The 19,467-nt window shown below is 37.9% G+C and overlaps 1 protein-coding gene across 1 annotated transcript in view; it reads left to right on the forward strand.

Moving 5' to 3' along the window:
* Nucleotides 1-19,467, forward strand: part of TPP2 (tripeptidyl peptidase 2) — a 56,696-nt gene that overhangs the window by 25,472 nt on the left and 11,757 nt on the right. The window contains exons 17-27 of the mRNA XM_086476737.1: nt 211-365; nt 1,491-1,607; nt 3,221-3,321; nt 6,190-6,286; nt 6,552-6,689; nt 8,532-8,776; nt 8,982-9,060; nt 10,969-11,007; nt 18,028-18,179; nt 18,279-18,375; nt 19,252-19,382. Of these exons, the coding sequence (XP_086332863.1) occupies nt 211-365; nt 1,491-1,607; nt 3,221-3,321; nt 6,190-6,286; nt 6,552-6,689; nt 8,532-8,776; nt 8,982-9,060; nt 10,969-11,007; nt 18,028-18,179; nt 18,279-18,375; nt 19,252-19,382 (1,351 nt within the window). The remainder of the gene's footprint in view (nt 1-210; nt 366-1,490; nt 1,608-3,220; nt 3,322-6,189; nt 6,287-6,551; nt 6,690-8,531; nt 8,777-8,981; nt 9,061-10,968; nt 11,008-18,027; nt 18,180-18,278; nt 18,376-19,251; nt 19,383-19,467) is intronic.

A 19,467-nucleotide genomic window follows, 5' to 3' on the forward strand; every position in this document is an offset into this window, starting at 1 on the left:
TATATATCTGTACTATCTGATTCATTTTCACTATTTAGTTCAGTTGTTTCTCTTAACTGATCTCTCAATTTTGCTAGTTTTCCTTAATCTGAAAAGGTCTTTGTAAATACCTGGTATATAAGCATGATTCACATATAGTTTTCTGGTGAATCTCTGCTTTACTTCTAAAATTCTTGGCTCTTTAAACTAATTTTTTTTTCTTTAATCTAGAAGTGACAGTATGTTCATGTTCAGCTGATGTGACTGCCAAGTTTGTGCTTCATGCTGTTCAGCTAGTCAAACAGAAAGCGTACAGAAGTCATGAGTTCTACAAATTTTCTTCCTTACCAGAAAAAGGATCCGTGACTGAAGCATTTCCTGTCTTGGTAAATGACCCTGGGGTGGTGTGGGGGAAGAGGGAGAAAGTAATATATCAGTGGAGTGTAACATAACTTATTTTGGATATTTCTTTTTTTCCCCAAAGAAAAACCCCAAACCCAAGAAATCATGCTTTTGTTACCATATTCTGCTTTTCAGTTTTGAAAAGATCCCTAATAGCTTACTAGTGTTTCTTAATCATTTGGTAATGCCCTTATAATATGTGTTAATCTCTTCAATTTTTTGGTACTTGTTTATACAAACTAGTTTCGGATAGGGTCTGTGGCTTGTTGGGTGGATGCAGTTCAGCATATTTTGCCTTCAGTGCTTAATGTGGTAATCTGTGACCTCTTGATGTTGAAGCCAGGTGATAACCGACTGGCTTACATTCCTACTGTTTAGGTGCAGCAGGCTTAGCTTGAATAATGTGATCTCAAAGTCCAAAACAGAACCAGGGAGTGAGCTAGGAGTTCAGTGGTGTGGATGATAGTGTCCACTTCTCCAAGTTTGTCCTCTGTCTTGCTTGATTTAGTTGTATAGCTCTAGAGCGTAAGAGTGGTTATGATTTCTGTGCTGTTCAGTCCCCTGCCCTCTGTGGAAACATCAGTTGGGGGACCCTAAGCTAAGTTTGTCCCGTCGACACGTTGTGAATTTTAATTAAAAAATAATAAACAACAATAAAAGCCCCAACCAACCAACAACAACCACAAAAAAAAACAGCTTCACAAGCTTCATGTCATCTTATTTAGGCAGAGAGTGGAATCTCTTCTCATACACATTTTCTAGGGCACACATGTTAATGTCCTCTATGAACTAACCTGTCTGCCTAGTTTAAAGGATAGAAAAGGAAGACATAACACTTAAAAGCTGTACCTTTCTCTGTAGGGTATACCCCTGGCACTCTTTGATGTGGTCATCAGTCATCCTATTTTGTTGGAGCTGTCTTGTCTTTTCTAGAGCAAGTATAATGTCTTACTTGGTGCTGTGCAAACCTATACAAATGGAGTCAACTGGACCTAACGGGGTCTTTTTTGAGCTATACTCCAATTTTTTGGGGTTGTGATGAGGGAGGCTGGGGTGAATAGAAGGGGAAGATGGGAGCTTGAGTCTAACCTTGTGCTTTTTTTACCCAGGCTGGAAAAACCATTGAATTTTGCGTTGCTCGGTGGTGGGCAAGCCTGAGCGATGTTAGCATTAATTACACAATTTCTTTCCATGGTGTACTTTGCGCTACTCCTCAGCTAAACATGGTAAGTTTTCCAGAGTGTTTATTTTGAATTATTCTGAAGTCCTGTGGTATCTTAGAATAAAGAAAGCTTTTCTTCATTCTTGCATGTATTTAGAAAGACTAAAAGTATCTTTATACACCAGGTGTTGATGTTTTCTATTAAAAATAGGTAGATAGGAGTTCAGTCCCACAGAAATGCCTGTTACAGTTATTTATGATTTTTCCTATGACTTTTCATTACAAATCAGTAAGGGGAAAAAAACAGAAAGGAAGAAAAAAAAACCCAACGAACCTCAAACAGGAATCCAAACCCAACACCAGTAGAAAGAACATACTAAAAGGCTGAAATTGCAACTGTACGTACACTAGCAAGTGTTTATGTGAATAAACTTTGCTGGGACCACAGTCCTTGAACTTGACTATTAGACTGCTATTGCTAAAAGCCAATACTTTGAATACCATTTTCAGAACAAAATATCATTAAAATTTATTTTCTGTTCAGTGTTTTATGGAGTTGTGCCAGTTGGCTTGAGATTGATCATTTAGGGTAGTTGAAGGCACAGTGGATGGGCAGTGTCATGATTCCTAAGGCTCTGTGATACTAAAGGATTGAAAAAATTGCTAAAAACACTAATATCATAATATTTACAGTACTTTGTCTTGCTCCTGTGTTGTTTGCTCTCCTGTGCAATGTGGCTTGGCTTGACTTTGCCTCCCTCAGGAGATGGCTCGCTTTGGGAGCTGCGATGGCGATACCTACAGGAAGCAGCACCATGCTATTTTATCTTGGCTCCTCCCTTTTTTTCAGCTAAGGGCCAGAGCAAATTATAGCTGTCTCGCAGGTGAATGTGGATGTACTCAGGCTCTAAGAGCTAAATAAACTGGGGGGAAAAAAGAGTGGGTGCATTGTGCTAAGTTACCAGGTCTTGAACCAGTAGAGCAGGAAAAGAAAGAGCTGGTGGTGTTGGTGTGCACAGCAGCTCCCCCCACCCCAGCAGGATTACATCAACTGAATAATGGAGACTTAAACATCAGAGAATACAAAGAGTTTTGCCCTTCCTTCCTGAGCATCTGTAATTTTCATAAAATAAATTTTAATTCTGCTGATGTAATGGTGGATTTGTCACAGGATACTGCTAGAAGAAAAGTTTTCGAATTATTTTGCCCATCACTAGCCTGTGTACGTAATATTGCTTCTTTTTTGCAAAGCTAAACTATTCTGTAACAGTAATCCTAAGCAGAAGCACCATAAAATACTTGGTTAAAATTTTAGTTTAGTAATACTTACGATTTTCCTTTGAATACGTAATTCAATCACAAATGCACTGACAAAACCCAGCCCTGCCCGAAGTGTGACTTGTGCAGTTCTGTAATTATTCAGATGGGAGGGGCGGGAGGGGGGGGCGGGGAATGTAAGTAAGACTTTAACTGCAATTGCTAAAGTTTTGAAAGTCCCAGTATATCTGCTGTTGTAAAATAGAGGTAAGCTTGTGACAGTTTCAAACTCATGCAGTATTACTTCTCATAGCATAGATAAATACAGCTTGTGTTGCATTTGAGAGGGACATATCAGATGATCCACACCTGACATAAGTGCACAGAAGCTTAACTGTTATATGCGCTTTTTTTTTTTAGCATGCTTCAGAAGGCATTGTACGATTTGATGTTCAGTCCTTGTTGAAGTATGAAGATATTGCTCCATGCATAAATCTGAAAAGCTGGGTTCAAACGCTCAGGTAGAGTTTCTGGGGAACTGTTATCGGGAAAGTGGGAAAACTATTCATATCTAGTTAAAATGGTAACAAAGTAACAGTGAAATTTAGGGTAACAACAATATTGTTGTCAAATTTCAAGTAGGTTTGGAAACATCAATTAGTAAAATTTCTCAGCAGTGTCATTTTTGGTTCCTTTTAACTTTGATAAAATTTGAGAATTACGGTGACTTTTTCCTTGCAAATTATTTTCCTTAAGCTAATTTAAAAAAAAAAAAGTTCCATTACTTCTGAAGGAGACACTTAGAGGTAAAGGGCACTTTAACATCTAAAGAAATACGTTGTAGAGTTATTTGGTGCTACTGTTTGTTGCTTTGTGGGTTTTTTTGAGCAGCTGCTTCAGATCCTGTGTGTTTTGACCTGGGAAGGCTGTCTTCTCTCTTGCTTGATTGGAAATATTTTTGTAGGATCTGGTGTAGAATTTTGTGTGGAAAGTTGTGTTTATCTTGTTATCAGTTTCACACATGCTGATTAGGAGGAAAAGCTTTATTGTAAAATTCTGAACCAGTGCAGCAATTACTAAAGCTGGTCACTTGAGGAAAAAGAAACGCCATACAGTTTAAGCAGTACTTCTAAGACTTGGACCAGACAGTTTCACAGTGGTCAGTAATCCAAAGTTTTCCATTATTTGGGCCTCTCAGTGGTGACCTTGGGCTCTGTCTGGGGCTTTTGGATTCTTATAACTGGAATTGAGATCGATAGGAGTTTATCGTTTAATGAACCACCTAACGTTAGATTCAGAAAAAAACCCATTTGATACGGCTTAAGCGAGGAAATAAATCAATCCCCTGATATATCTTTGCCTCATTCTTGGTTTGTAAAATGGAGATTCTCTTATCTCCTTGTTATGTGGGAGGCACTCATCTGACAGTAAACAGACTGCAGTTAGGTACATTTAGTGAGAAATATTTCTGTATTTGAATTAAGGCATGAATAGTGTCTCTTGAATGAAGTAATGAGTCATAACACAGAGGAAAAAAAAAAAGTACTGAATGGCTTCTCATTCAGTCTCGAGTTTCAAATGCTTGGAGGCAGGGTGAGTATTAGGAAGATGTATCATGTGTGGTATTACTTAGTTCTTAAGTCTTCTGTCAACAGTTTGTCTGGTGTCTGCCAGACTAGGAAACCTGGATTAAATGGACCTGTGTTTTGATACAGCCCAGATATATTACTGAGTGACTAGTCTGTGCTCTTGGCAATGAAAGAGCTGACAGAATGTTATAGAAAAGCTTTGATCGTGTAATTAAAGGCTGTCAGAATGAATGTATGAAACATAAACTTAAATGATGCCAGGCCACCCTCATTCCCCTGTTTATTTTCAAAGCTCTGATTTTCCTGTATTATTTTTATTTAGCTTATATTCTTTGATGCTTAAGGTCTAAAATGTTTGTGGTGCTCTCAACAGCATTTGAGTTAACATACAGCACATAAGTAGTCTATGTTAATGTTTTTCTGTGTTACTACTCAGATTTCTGTAAGGCCTCTTAGAGAGTCTTTTCTAATATAACTTCCTATAGCAAACAATTAGCAACTGTTTATTCTGTCTTCTAATTACTGTGTCATTAATCTTTCAATCTATGCCTAAAAGTGCTGATGTAGAGTAACCAGATTTTTTTTCCTAATCCTGACGTCTGTTGGTTTTCTCTTTTTTTTTTTTTTTTTTTTTTTAGCCTTTAATTTTGGGCATTTAGACATGCTTGCTAGGATCTGTTGGCTTCTTTCAAAGAACTTTACAGAATCACAGAATATTAGGGGTTGGAAGGGACCTCGAAAGATCATCTAGTCCAACCCCCCTGACAGAGCAGGACCACCTAGAGTAGGTCACACAGGAACGCATCCAGGCGGGTTTTGAATGTCTCCAGAGAAGGAGACTCCACCACCTCTCTGGGCAGCCTGTTCCAGTGCTCTGTCACCCTCACAGTGAAAAAGTTTTTCCTTATGTTAATGTGGAACCTCCTGTCCTCCAGCTTGCACCCATCGCCCCTTGTCCTGTCATTGGCCATCACTGAGAAGAGCCCGGCTCCATCCTCCTGACACTCGCCCTTTACGTATTTATAAACATTAATGAGGTCACCCCTCAGTCTCCTCCAATCTAAAGAGACCCAGCTCCCTCAGCCTTTCCTCATAAGGGAGATGTTCCACCCCCTTAATCACCTTTGTGGCTCTGCACTGGACTACTTCAAGCAGTTCCCTGTCCTTCTTGAACTGAGGGGCCCAGAACTGGACACACTGTTCCAGATGCGGTCTCACCAGGGCAGAGTAGAGGGGGAGGAGAACCTCTCTCGACCTACTGACCGCACCCCTTCTAATACACCCCAGGATGCCATTGGCCTTCTTGGCCACCAGGGCACATTGCTGGCTCATGGTCATCCTGCTGCCCACCAGGACCCCCAGGTCCCTTTCCCCTACGCTACTCTCTAACAGCTCAGTCCCCAACCTGTACTGGTACATGGGGTTGTTCTTTCCCGGATGCAAGACTCCACACTTGCCCTTGTTGTAGTTCATTAAATTTCTCCCTGCCCAGCTCTCCAGCCTGTCCAGGTCTCACTGAATGGCAGCACAGCCTTCTGGTGTGTCAGCCACTCCTCCCAGTTTTGTGTCATTTTCTTTGGCAGTGTCTGTAGTGTCACTAAACCTTGTTTTTGAACAGACATTCGTTTTAACTGAGGAATTTCTGCTGCCTGGATAGTTACGATATTTTAAGAGATGTTATTGCATGTGATGAATTCACTTGTAGTTCAGAATATGCTTCTGTTTAGACAAGACGAATTTTGATAGAGGATACATGTTTCTTAAGAGTACCTTCTGTTGTTTTTTGTTGTTTAACTGCAGACCAGTGAGTGCAAAAATAAAACCTTTGGGCTCCAGAGATATTTTACCAAATAATCGTCAACTATATGAGATGATTTTGACCTATAACTTCCATCAGGTAAGGGTTATGGGTGATAGGGCTTTTTTAAAAGTCAATAAAAATACAGCATGTTTTCTAAAATCAGATTTTAACTTCAGCTAGCTTTCTGTCAGAAGCAAGGTCTAGATTCCCACTCTACAATCAAAATTCTCATTTGGTTTATTTTAGGAGCTACTGTTGCTTGAAATGGGATTTTGTTCAGGTATTCTTTTGAACATGCATGTAAGGATTGTACTTGTTTTATTCAGTTGTGGATTAAATGTTTTGACCTTTCTTTTAATAGCCGAAGAGTGGAGAAGTAACTCCAAGCTGTCCGCTTCTTTGTGAATTGTTGTATGAATCTGAGTTTGATAGTCAACTGTGGATTATTTTTGACCAGAACAAAAGACAAATGGGTTCAGGAGATGCATATCCACACCAGGTACACAGTAATGCATTTATTTTACATTCTGTTTTCTGCACAGTGTGAAAATTTACATTCTTTTTCACTTCCCAGGCCTGCTGTTAGCTCCTAACACTTCCTGATGCATAGATATAATGTTCTTATATCTTCACAAGAAGGCAGGTTCAGTGATGATATATTTGTATGAAAAAAGTAATGACAGGTTTGTTTCCATGAAAAAGAATATTATGATTTTTTTCTTCCAAGGAAGGAGAAGGAGTTATGGTGTCTTATTTCTACAAAAAGCTGGTAACTTGTGATATCGTGCGATTTTGACTGGTGCTTCTCAAGAAGTGAATTCAAGTTATTGTTGTCTTTATGTTTGGGTTTTTCACAAAGATAATTTGTGAAAACTTTTCTACCTTGAACTTTTCTAAGGTGGAAAGGATCCATTATTTTTCTGTAGTCTTTGTCCGCTGATAGATCAGAGGCTTCTATATTCATGAAGGCTGTCTTATGTGGTGTTGATGTTTTCAAATAGCCTTTTAAATCCTATAGCTTTGTTTACTTCCTGTTGCTATATTTCAAAGGGAGTTTTTTTGCCCCAGACTTGTAGATACTTTGCCCTCTCTGGGAATATCTTTCTGCTGGAACAGACTCTGTGTCTGGATCATGCAGAGGCCGAAAGCAGATAGAAAAGAAAAAAAAAAAAACAACTCACACATAAGAGAAACATTTTCCATAGTTTTTGGATCTGAAACTGGTTTTTAACAATCCAAAATCACAAATGAACTTCATCAATGTATGTTTATTTTGATAGATCGATCATTCTGGAAATGTACGAAGGATCAACTCTAAAGTGTGTCTTTAGAATCTTAAAAATTAATTTCAGAAATTGCGTTATTTAAACTTCTGTTCCTTAACCTGCATTGTTAAGGTGCTATAAAATGTAAAAATCACCACAGTAGTCTGTTGCTTACACCTGGTGGACCACCATGCTGTAAATATCTGATGTTGTACATTATAGAAGAATTCTAAAGCAGTTCAAAATTATTTAATTCAGGAAGAAATACCACCAAGAAGAAGCATAACTCCCTAATCCAGGAGAGAGAGATTCTGTGAGCAGGGTGGTTCTAAGTTATTGTCCCTTTCTACCTAGGCCTGCCTTTTGTATTATAGCAGCAGCAGCAGAAAGGAAACTTAGCATGCTACTGCTCAAAACATCCACATGGTGCCTTTTTAGGTTGACAGAAGTGAAAGAATGTTTTCAAAACGTAACAATTTAAGAGCCTGAGTTTTTTGGGGAGGGGGGTCGTTTGTTTTCTGTTTTGTTTTTAATAAATGGAGGTGATGTTACGTGCATGTTCCTAGCTGAATATAGTAAAAGTTCAGGGCAAAGAGTCTGTGAGCTATTTAAACTGTAACCTTAAATCTCACGGGAATACTGGGTCTCCCAGTGTGAAAGCTGGTACAGAGACAGTGGAAGATATCCTGTGATCTAAACCACAGAGCACCTGAAGTTACATAGTAAACTGAAAGTGTATCAAGGCAAACCTGCTAGAGGTTTTGAACTGAAAGTTTAGCAAGAATTCTGATTATTATTTGAGCAGTTAATACAGTGTAGGAGTAGGAACAAATGATGTCAGCCTATTTTGTGTTCTGAAAGCTTAATTTTTTTTTTTTGTCAATCTAAAATGTGTTTTGGTTGCTATCAAGTCTTGAAAGCACTCTTTTCAGGAGATTCTAAAACTAAGCAGTCTAGCATATTTTAAATGGGTAGAGCTATGTGGATCAAGAAGAACATGACAGTCTTATTTCTGGATTTCTTTGTGAATGGTGAAGTATTTAGTCTCGACATTTATGAGAACTTCTTTCTTTCAGTATTCTGTGAAACTGGAAAAAGGAGATTACACTATTCGCTTACAAATTCGTCATGAACAGAACAGTGAGCTGGATCGCATCAAAGACCTTCCATTTATTGTTTCTCACAGGTTGTCTAGTACCTTGAGCTTAGATATTTATGAAAACCATAGCCTTGCTCTCTTAGGGAAGAAGAAATCCAACAGTTTGACATTACCACCAAAACACAGTCAGCCATTCTTTGTTACATCTCTGCCCGATGACAAGTAAGTTACTGAAGTCCTGTTTTTCTCATCTGCATCTAATCAGCTGCCTCTGCACCTAACTGAAATCATACTTTGATAGTGTCTACCTGTTTAGGCTTAGTAATTCCTCTTGTGTTGCTCTTTCACTGTTTGAATTCTTTATTGTAGTCCGCATGGAACATTAATGAACCTGATTTTAACCCTGAGCTTTCTTTTTTTTGACTAGAATCCCTAAAGGAGCAGGACCAGGGTGTTATCTTGCAGGAGCTCTTACACTGTCTAAAACAGAACTCGGAAAGAAAGCTGTGAGTATTTGAAATGGATGATGGCTTCTTTTTCTGAAACTCTTGAAGCGAGTAAATGGCATATCGGGAAGCGCTGTGTTTCATGGTTTTAGTACTTTAAAGAGCACTAGGTTTAGTAACATAACACATTTTAGAAGCAGTTGTTTCATTATAAAGTCAGAGTAACTTCTAAGTAGGTCTATTTTTATTTTCACCTTATAATTTCAAATTTAATTGCATTTTCTAAATTTTGAATTCTAATTCTTTTGCTCTGAATACTTGTATTTCTAGAACCACTTTTTTGTTGGTGTGAAGCCTTTAAAAGTGATTTTTTGCAATTGCCTAGCTTAGTATATTTTTGAATGAAAAATACATGCATATATATTGTATTTTGTGCATGTGGGTTCTCTAATAAGCAGCTGTACTCTTCCTTGCATGCATACAATTTTCAGCAAAAATGTGCTTTCTTAACAGCTACATGTTACTGTTACAAAGTAGTAGGAATTTTGCTGACTCAAACGCATAAGCAGATATTCTTACTTGCTGCACACTGTTGTCAACCACTAATACGACTGTGTATTCCAACAGAATAATGTAAGATCTCTGTATGTGATGGTAGAAAAAAGCTGTAGGGTTTTTTGCTTATAACGCAGCATCTTGTAAAAAACGGTTTCTAACTTGTATGAATCTGTAGTGCAACAGTGATTATAGTAACCAGATCACTTTTGTGTGTATCTGGTGCTAAGGTATTTAGAAGATTCCCTTAGCTATTTTTCAATAGATGGCAAAGCTGAGAATAAATTTGAATCAATCTTCGTAATTGTTAGTATTTAGAGGTAGTTCGTCTATGTCCATATGTCACTAGATGGGGCTTAACAATGTGTATGAAACCAGAGTATGTTTTCATAGAAAATAAGTTCCTGGGAGTAGGTGGGCACACACTTTTAGATCTTGTTGAGTGGAAAAGTTTAGTTCATTCAATCAGATTTGCTTGTAGGTAGTATTTTGGGGTAGTACTTAAATTGCATGTAACTGCAGGTTAGATAACGTCTGTCAGGAGTATTTATGTATCAGTGAGGAAAAATCCAGTAACTAAGAACTTTAAAATACTTAGTTTTATATTTCTTCGATTCCTGCAAAGTTGCAAGTATGCTTTTATGAAATCCATGGTAAATACATTTCAGTAGTGTAGTACAGTTTCCCTAACTTGAATTCTGCACTTCCTTGAACTATTGTTTGTAATTCTCGTCTATCTTATTTTAAAACCAGACTAAGTAGTTGTATACAGTGATTTTTGGGTTGGGGAGTAGGAAGTAGGTAGGTATTGCCTGTCAAATTTCATGTGATGAAGAATACTGAAGAGCTTACATGGAGAGAAATTCTAGCTGAGGATTGTCTCATGTCTTAGGCAAAGGCATTACTGTTACAGTCATATTTCACTAGAAAAAGGGTATCAAATAGCGTCAGGTAATTTCTGCTGCCTTTAGTGAACCTCAGTATGTACCAGGAAACAAAAAAGGAGGACTAGGCAGCAAAATTGTCCCTGGGTCAGCAAGTGGATGCAATGTGAGGGAAAATGTATCTCATTTCTGTGTATTTATTATGAAATAGAACAATGCCCCTAAACAGTCAAAACCTAAAATTTACACTTTTGAGGCTGAGTTTCTGTAATTTGTTAATTTAAGCTAAGTGGTTAACAACACTTGCTTGTCTTACAGGAATAATGGACTGTATACAGAATAATGCATTGTTTTATTAATTTTTAAAATCTGAAAGAGCATGCTTTAAGAGCATGTTTGATCATAATGTGACTCTCTAAAAGTTTAAAGATCTGTAGGTTGAAAGTATAACCGTAATTGTACAGAGAAGGTGTCTCCATCCTGTGTGGTGTGTGCATGTTTTCTTACAGTATGTTATTCTAACTCCCAGGGGCAGTCTGCAGCAAAGCGACAAGGAAAATTTAAAAAGGTACTGAATGTTAGTTTTTGAAAAAGATATACTTAAGTCTTTTTGCGTATGACTTAAAGAATTTGTCTACCAGTATCGGGTTTTGTCGTCTTCATCTACCTCCTTAGTCCTGAGTTATTTACTTCAGCACCTTAAGTATGTCTACTGGTAGAATGACAAAACACTGTTGTAATACAAAGCTGAGAGGCATGTGAGCATCTGGATACTTCTGCAATAAGTGCTGTAAAAATGCATGTGGTGATTAGTGGTCTGTAACTTTTCTTTTTATGAAATACTCGGGAATCTTCAGTGTTTGTCAAGATTTTTCTGTGGCAAGTGTTTCTGCCTATTCTATTCTGTCTGCAAATTGACAACTGAATATGAACCTAACACTTTGATGTAGAATTGAATATCTAACAGTATACCAAGTCTACTGAATTGAGAGCTGGATTCATTACAGTTGTAAAGAAACATACAGTAGCAAGCAATTTTTTTCTTGGGAGGGATGGGCTTGATTGAGAAGTCTCTCAATTCATGATTCTACTCGAATGTAACTTGTTATAGGCTAGAGTTTATACAGTGATGTTAGCAGGTAGTAGAATTTACGGAAAGAATTTTGAAGCATGTGTAAGATATTTCAGGTAGGGAGTGACTTTTAACATAGCAGTGTTTAATAGTCTCGTATTTTTATATTAGGTAATAGAATATTCTGCCAGCAGTCAGAGACTGAAATAGTCTTTATAAAAAAAACCCAAAAAGTATTTTAATAGGCTACCTTTATAAGGCTACTGTTTTTTCTTATTTTGGCCTTAAGTTATAAGGCTGTTTACATTCTTTTGTTTTCAAGGTACTGTGTTCTGGAGTGAAATGCAAATTAGTCAGGATTCTTGTTAGAAATAAGGCATGAGAATCATGAATAACACCGTTTATTGCCATAATCGATTATTTTGTTAACAGTGAGCTGGTAACTGAGCCTGCTAACTTAGTCTGGTCTTGGTGTAGTAACTGTGTGGCAATGTGATTAGGCTTTACAAGAAGGATTTTCATGCGCATTGCTGCAGTTTTGTTTTTATACTCCATATGAAAATTATGCAGATTCCTTTTAGAAAGGTGATTTAAAATCCCATGTGAATGCGCTGCTTCCTGATGAATAGGGTATAAAATCTTCACTAAGTGAATCGCTAACGAGAGAGTTAAACTCTAATCATAATTTAATTTGCATAACAAAATGTGATTAAACAGATTCAAGAGGTTGCATGGGGGTTTTTTTCTTTTGTTTTTAGAACAGAGATTTGTGTTCAGATCTGAGCAGCATACCTACCCAAGCCAAAATAAAACCTGTTCTTGATACTTCCACCTATTATTCATAAGAGGCATCAGTGTACTGGCAGCAGATAAATAAAACAGTGTATTTCAGAGCATTGATCCATAAAAGCTCCATTAATGAATATATTTTTCTGAGAATGCAGCTCTGAGGGCTTCCTAGTTTACAAGTTTTGAATGTTTACCCTGCCCTGTCATAAGTCTACATGTGGTTAAGATGTTTTTCAGCATGGAAAACATGTTTATATATTTCCTTTGTGAGCCAGTCAGTCAAAAAGGTATGTGTAGATTTTTTTTTTTTGTATTTTTCACGGACAAGTCCAGGCCTTCTTGTAGGATTAGGAGTGTTAATTTACAAATCCCATTTTTAAGTATGTTGTTTGCTCTGATACCTAGGTGACTAGTCTGTGGAAAGGTGGGGTTTTTTTCAGTTGAGGGAGGTGGGTTTTTTTTTAGTTGAGGGAGGAGGGAAATTGTTAGCTTGCACCTGTGTGCATGACATTACCAGAAGTCCAGGGTGGACGTTTCTGGTTGTTTGAAAGTACTTTTATTTTCACAGATTGGCTGAGGCTGGAAGGGACTTCTGAGGGTGACCTGGTCTAAGCCCCCTGCTCGGGCAGAGCCTCCTAGAGCTAGTTTGAGGCCCGTGCCTAGACAGCTTTTGGGTATCTCCAAGAGTGGAGACTACACAACCACTGTGGGCAACCTGTGCCCAGTGTTCAGTCATCCTCACTGTGGAAAAAACATTTCCTGATGTCCAGGGGAACCTCCTGTGTGTGTTTGTGGCCGTTGCCTCTTGTCCTCTCATTGTGCACTACTGAAAAGAGTGTGGATTTCTCTTTACACCCTCCCTCCAGATATTTACACAGATTGATGAGATTACCCTTCCACCCCCCAAATGCCTTCTCTAAGCTCAACAGTCCCAGCTTTCTCAGCCTTTCCTCATACGACAGATGCTCCAGTCAGTCATCTTCATGGACCTTCCCTGGACTCTCTCCAGTACGTCCACATCTCTCTTGTACTGGGGAGCCCAGAACTGGACACAGTACTCCAGGTGTGGCCTTACCAGGGCAGAGTAGAGGAGAAGGATCACCTCCCTCAACCCGTTGGTAGTATGTCTAATGCAGCCCAGGATACCATTAGCCCTTTTTACCACAAAACCACATTGCTGGCATACATTCAACTTGGTGTCCACCAGGACCCCCAGGTCCATTCCTGCAAAGCTGCTTTCCAGCTGGGTGGCCCTCAGCATGTACTCGTGCATGAATTTATTCTTCTCCAGGTGCAAGACTTTGCAGTTCTGCTTGTTGAAATTTGTGAGGTTCCTGACAGCCCATTTCTGCAGTCTGTCAAGGTCCCTCTTGATGGCAGCACAACCCTCCGCTGTATCAGCTGCTCCTCCCAGTTTAGTGTCACCTGCAAACTTGCTGAGAGTGAGCTCTGCCCCATCATCCAGATCATTAATGAAGATGTTGAACAGGATTCGATCCAGTAGTGACCCCTGGGGTACACGACTAGTTACCGGCCTCCAACTGTGTGCTGATGATCACCACCCTCTGGGCCTGGCCATTCAGCAGGCTTCAATCCACCTGACTGACTGCTCATCCAGCCCATACTTCAACAGCTTCTCTATTTTGCATGAAGGCACTTTGAGGTTATGCCAGGAAATAGCAGCCTCATTTTCCAAAGAAGATAGTTAATTATTTTATAACTGGACAAAAAGGTCAATGAGTTCTTTCCACAGAATAAGCAGGTGTCTTTGTTTTACTAGAGATGTACAGCAGAATCATATGCCTAATCCATAATTTTATGCTCAAAGAGCTATTCTGGGGAACATAATTTTATCTTAAAAAAACCCCAAACCTGAAACAAAACCAAAACAACCCTTGGGTTTGGGTTTTTACATTGTCTTCAATGTGTCTGGACTTAAGAAAAAAAGATTTCCTTTCTGTCTGACCACTGAACCTATGATATGTATGAAGTTCAGAATTCGGGAATGCTTTTCCTCTGAACTGATGCCCACTGAAGCAGAAAGTGCCCTACTGTCACGGCTTGGGAACCTGGTGTATTCTTAGAAGTGCCCTTGGTCTCTAAGGGGGAGGCACGTGCTAAACAACTGTGTGAAAAACAAATCGGTTCTATGCAACTTTCTTCTTTCGCAACCTAACTTGTGTAACACAGTTACAATCTGATTTTTTTCCTCCCCTTGTCTGCAAGTTTTGTCATGAACATAGAATGAAGACAGATCATTGACTTTTTCTAGTCTGTAAGAAGCAGTTTTTGATTGTTTTACATAATGCAGCATTTGAACAACAATATGTAATATATAGAAAATTTCTACATCTTTCTCTCTGCCATCCTTTCTTCCAGTTTGAAGCAAGAAATGCATTACGCAGGTATCGACAAGTAGTAGTGGAAGACTAATAAACACCACTGTGAAATCGAATGTAAAAGGATAACTTCCTTTGAGTATTAAGATGCTAGCCCTGTTCAGTCAAGAGGCCTTCAAAAATAGGATGAAGTACATGTCTGACGTAATCTTGCATAAGCCTGGCTGGTGACTTCAAGAAACATCATTTATTTTCAATTAAATAAGACTATTGCTGTAAAAATAAGGAACGTTGCACAAATTGTATGCATCTTAAAGTAGATACAAATTCCATCTGCACATTCAACTCTGTGTGTGTATGCAGATGTGCGTGGTATTTATTAAATGGAAAATTAAACCTGGGATGTATTCCCTCAAGGAGCTTTTTCCTGTGGTTAGTTTTGCTGTGGGTGCTTTAAAGTACAGATAACAGTAGTTCGTATGTCTTCTCCACTTTTAAGTACCAAATGTTGAATCATCAGATGAAGATCTAAATTGAAATCTTTAAACAAAGTTAAATTTTTGTAAAAAAGCAAAAAACTGTTTGACTGTTTTGAGGACATTGTGCTTGTCTATATGTGCAGTTTGTAGTTCTAGTTAAAAGTAAACTCACTGGGGCTTACCAAACTCTGCACAGAGTACACTGACCAAAGTACATATCCTGTATGATTCCAAAGTTTTTAATATTGCTTAATTTTTTTTAGAGGATAAACAAAGGGCAGCTTTCTCATTAATATGAAAGCTTCCTTAAAATCATTTTTTCAATGGATAATATGCTCGCTCGCTGCCTTTCTCTGTCTATGGCCCTGTATCTTTTTGTAGGTATGTATAAAACCAAATGCAGTACACTAGCATTCTGTTGCTGTAGAACAGTTAGAGTGAAATTTTAATAAGAAAACAGATTAAAGTGCTGAATTGTGAAGAGTTGCCTTTCTTCTTAACCTCTAATGATAGATGTTTCTGTGAAGGCAATGACAGTGTCATTCTGGGATCTTTTGGTATCTAGGGGGTTGCCAAGTTTTATAAACAATGCTGGTGTTTGCAGTCAGGATAGAGAGAAGAAAGAAGCCTTCAGTCCATCTTATGGTCTTGTGATAGTTGAGTTAAACATGATACACACCTAAACCTTATTTATCCCATGAAATAAGTTTGATGTCTGTAGAGAAGAGTGTGCCTCTTTTTCTGTAAGCTCTTTTGGAAAAGGAGTGTGCTTAGGTCTGAAGCTCATTGTTTTCTTTTCAGTGGTCATAGTTTGTAATGCTTGCAGAATCTCATGAGACCAGAAGTACCTGGCTGAGAGAATGGGGAGGTGACATTTTACTGTTGATGGTTTAGCTACATAGGATTAGTCTCTTAAGTGTTCATCCACATAAGAAGGATTTTGTTAATGTAATTACACTTGGTTTGAAACGTAAAGCAGAGTAGTGGAGCCTTCTCATATAAACAAGGCTTGAGAATGCAGAGCCTGTTTAGATACATAACTTCAAACATATGTCGTCACGTAAGATCAAAGAGGACTTTCAAGAAGGAAATCCTGAAATACTAGAAAAACATTTTTAGGAATTCTTTCTTAGGAAAGTATTAGCCTCAATAGAGGACGCCTTTCAAAAAACACTGTAAACTACTGATTCAGGTTTTTATATTGAACTAACTTCTTAGGCATCTTAAGATGTTTGGTTTGCTTTAATGATCTACGTTGTTGCTTTCCACCGTACTAATTACCTCAGCCACCCCCATACCATGTTCCTGACTTCTGTATCCTCCACCACACATGCTTGCCTCCATGAGCTGTTTTGTCATGCTCTGGCCTAGGTCTTGCTGGAGTTTTAGTTAGGTGTACTGCCTGGGCATGCACTTGGTACTTCAAATGCACATGTGCAGGATAGTTCCTGTGAAAGCTACAGTGTAATCTAGATTAGTGATCTAAAGTAGGCTTCAAAAAAACCCGTAAATGTCAATTTTGTGGTTCATCTGCAATTACATATTAAGTAGCTAAAAAGATTGTTTTAAGGGAATATTGATGTCACTTTCTCTTACCAGTATTGCTTTCAGTAACCCGTAGCAAGCTGCTGGTCTGTTTGAACTATCAGTTCAAATAAAATTGTTCTGCATCAGTGTTTTTGAATAGTTTCAGAAGTGTGGTGTTGAAGTCCATTACTTCAAGGTCATACATAGCAGTTTCTAACAGTCTCCTTTTTACTTACTATTTCAGTAACCTGATAGAATTGTATCTTGTGCACAAGATTTCATTTCATTACACAACACTGATCTGGTTTATGGGAAGCATATTCACCTTGCTACCACAGCGACTGAGCGTGCATCAGTGTTTTGCATGATGTTGCAACAGAGTAATGGTATCTAGAGGATTTAAACTTAAGTCATGTTCTTTGTGAAATATTCTGTATGTAAAATAACGGGAGATGTGCCCTCACTGTTTAGGGAGAGGCTTTTTTAAAAATTGCATCATGAAAACCAAAACCAACAAAACTGCCTCCCCTAGCAATTTTAATGTTTTAGAAGCAATGACTGAAATCTTAATGCTGGCTTATTTGCAAATTTATGTGTAAATCATCTTAGGAAATGCTCTTCAGAGCGTGATCTAAGATCAGTTAGGATATTCCTTTTAAATAGCTGTAGCTGATTTTCTCATGGTAGTTGTTGACCAGTGTAGCATGAACTCAAACTATAGTGATATTTCTATGCTAGCCAGGGTTTTTAAAAAAAAAAAAAAAAGTGCTGTTTCTACTTAATTTGAGCACAGATACAGGTGAAACTGGAAAGTCTGTAGCAGCAAACTGGAAAAGTTGACTGTGGATGCATCAGCTAATTCAGTAAGCATATGGAAGAAATATTGGCTCAGGAGGAATAAACATATGTATCCTATGACATGATTCATGTTTACGCTACTGGTATTATTTTTTAGAATTCAGTCATCTTTATTCATTTGGTTATTGCCAGATTTGTAGGATAGGCTCTCTAACCGATTTTTTTTTTTTACTTTACCTTTTAACCAAGTTATTTGCTTTTTTTGTAAACAAACAGAAAACCCCCACCCTTCTGATTCCCTAACTAATATGTAAAATTTTATGAACACAAAAATGTCAAACTTGCTAAATTTTAGGCTTTCTTGTCTTACAGTGTGCTGTTTTAATATTTACATGTTTGCATTGCTTAAAATAAAAAGTTAAAGCAGTTCCTGAATTCTTAATGACTATTAACTTTGCTCTCTGAATCTTTACTCGGTGTATGTGTAGTTCACAGTAGTTGCTTGCTATGATTTAGCTTTTATATAGCATCAGAAAAAAGCATACTGTATCCCTCTCAGTATGTGTCTCTTTTCCCACCTCCAGGATGTCCTTACTGTTCACTATCATCTGATACCATCGCCATCGAAGAGTAAAAATGGCAGCAAAGAAAAAGAAAGAGAACAGGAAAAAGAAAAAGATGTAAAAGAAGAATTTGCTGAAGCTTTAAGAGATCTAAAAATACAGTGGATGACCAAGTATGTCTTCTGTCATGACTACGCAAGCCTGAAGTACTCGTACAAAAAAAAAAAAAATCCAGAATCTGTACTTTCATGCTATGTCCTCCTCTCTTCTAGGCTGGATACCACTGACATGTATAATGAGTTGAAAGAAGCATTTCCTAATCATCTTCCATTGTACGTTGCAAGACTTCATCAGCTGGATTCTGAAAAGGTTAACGCTTTTTAACCTCGATTTGTCTCAATACATCCATGTAGCGTGAACAACTGAATTTTTCTTCATACATGTTTGATCTTGAAGTGTCTACCATAGCTGTACTCAGTACTGTAAAGCAGAAACTCCTCATTAAATTGATAGCTGCCTCCCTAACTGACTGTGTTTTACTTAACCCCACAGCAGAATGAAAGAAAGTGTGCCTACCTATAGTATATTTGCTTATCATTTACGCCTTGTTAGGTTAAACACGTTGTAAGTTTCCTTACTGGTTCAGGCTACAGCAATATAATTCTAAATGGTGGTTACTGGGACAAGCATACATCCCATTGTGCTCCTCTACTGGATTGGTAATTTCTTCCAGCAGAATTTCTCAAACAACTTGAAATGACACAGCTAAATCCACCATCTGTCATTGTCCTCAAAAATGAGAACCGTGAACAGAAAAGTTCACATGTCTGCTTTTTTTTTGTTTATCTTGAAGATAAACAGCTTTGTGTATATATGAGTAGCTTGAATATTTTTCCGCTTATTTGATTCTGATTTTATATTTATTTCTGAAATGAATAACTGGTACCATTATTTAAGAGGATTAATTCTTCCTGAAAGGTGGTTGGCTTTCTGTAAACTCTGCATTTTGCATATACCCACCTCATGTTTTACAGTTTTTCAGTGAAATGGACTACATAAGTGGGAAATCTTGATGCAGACTTCTTACCAGTTTTTGAACCAAAAATTGGAGAAAGTGGAGAAAAGGACATGATGAATTACCTAATGTTATTTCTGCATACTTTGCAATTATCTTAGTGTGAGTAGAATCAACAATCAAGTAGTGTGATTTCATAGTACTAGACATCTTTTTTATTCTTCCTTTAGGAGCGAATGAAAAGACTTGATGAAATTGTTGAAGCTGCAAATACTGTAATCTCTCATATTGACCAGACAGCATTAGCAGTGTATTTTGCCATGAAGACTGATCCCAGGCCTGATGCAACTACTATAAAAAAGTACCTACCCAGTAAATAATTTTCTTGCATCCTATTTCTGTAATCTATGTGCTTTGTCTCTGCTTGTAAGAAATGGAATGACTAT

This window comes from Leptosomus discolor, chromosome 1 (assembly GCF_034619465.1).
Source record: "Leptosomus discolor isolate bLepDis1 chromosome 1, bLepDis1.hap2, whole genome shotgun sequence".
Classification (NCBI taxonomy): domain Eukaryota; kingdom Metazoa; phylum Chordata; class Aves; order Leptosomiformes; family Leptosomidae; genus Leptosomus; species Leptosomus discolor.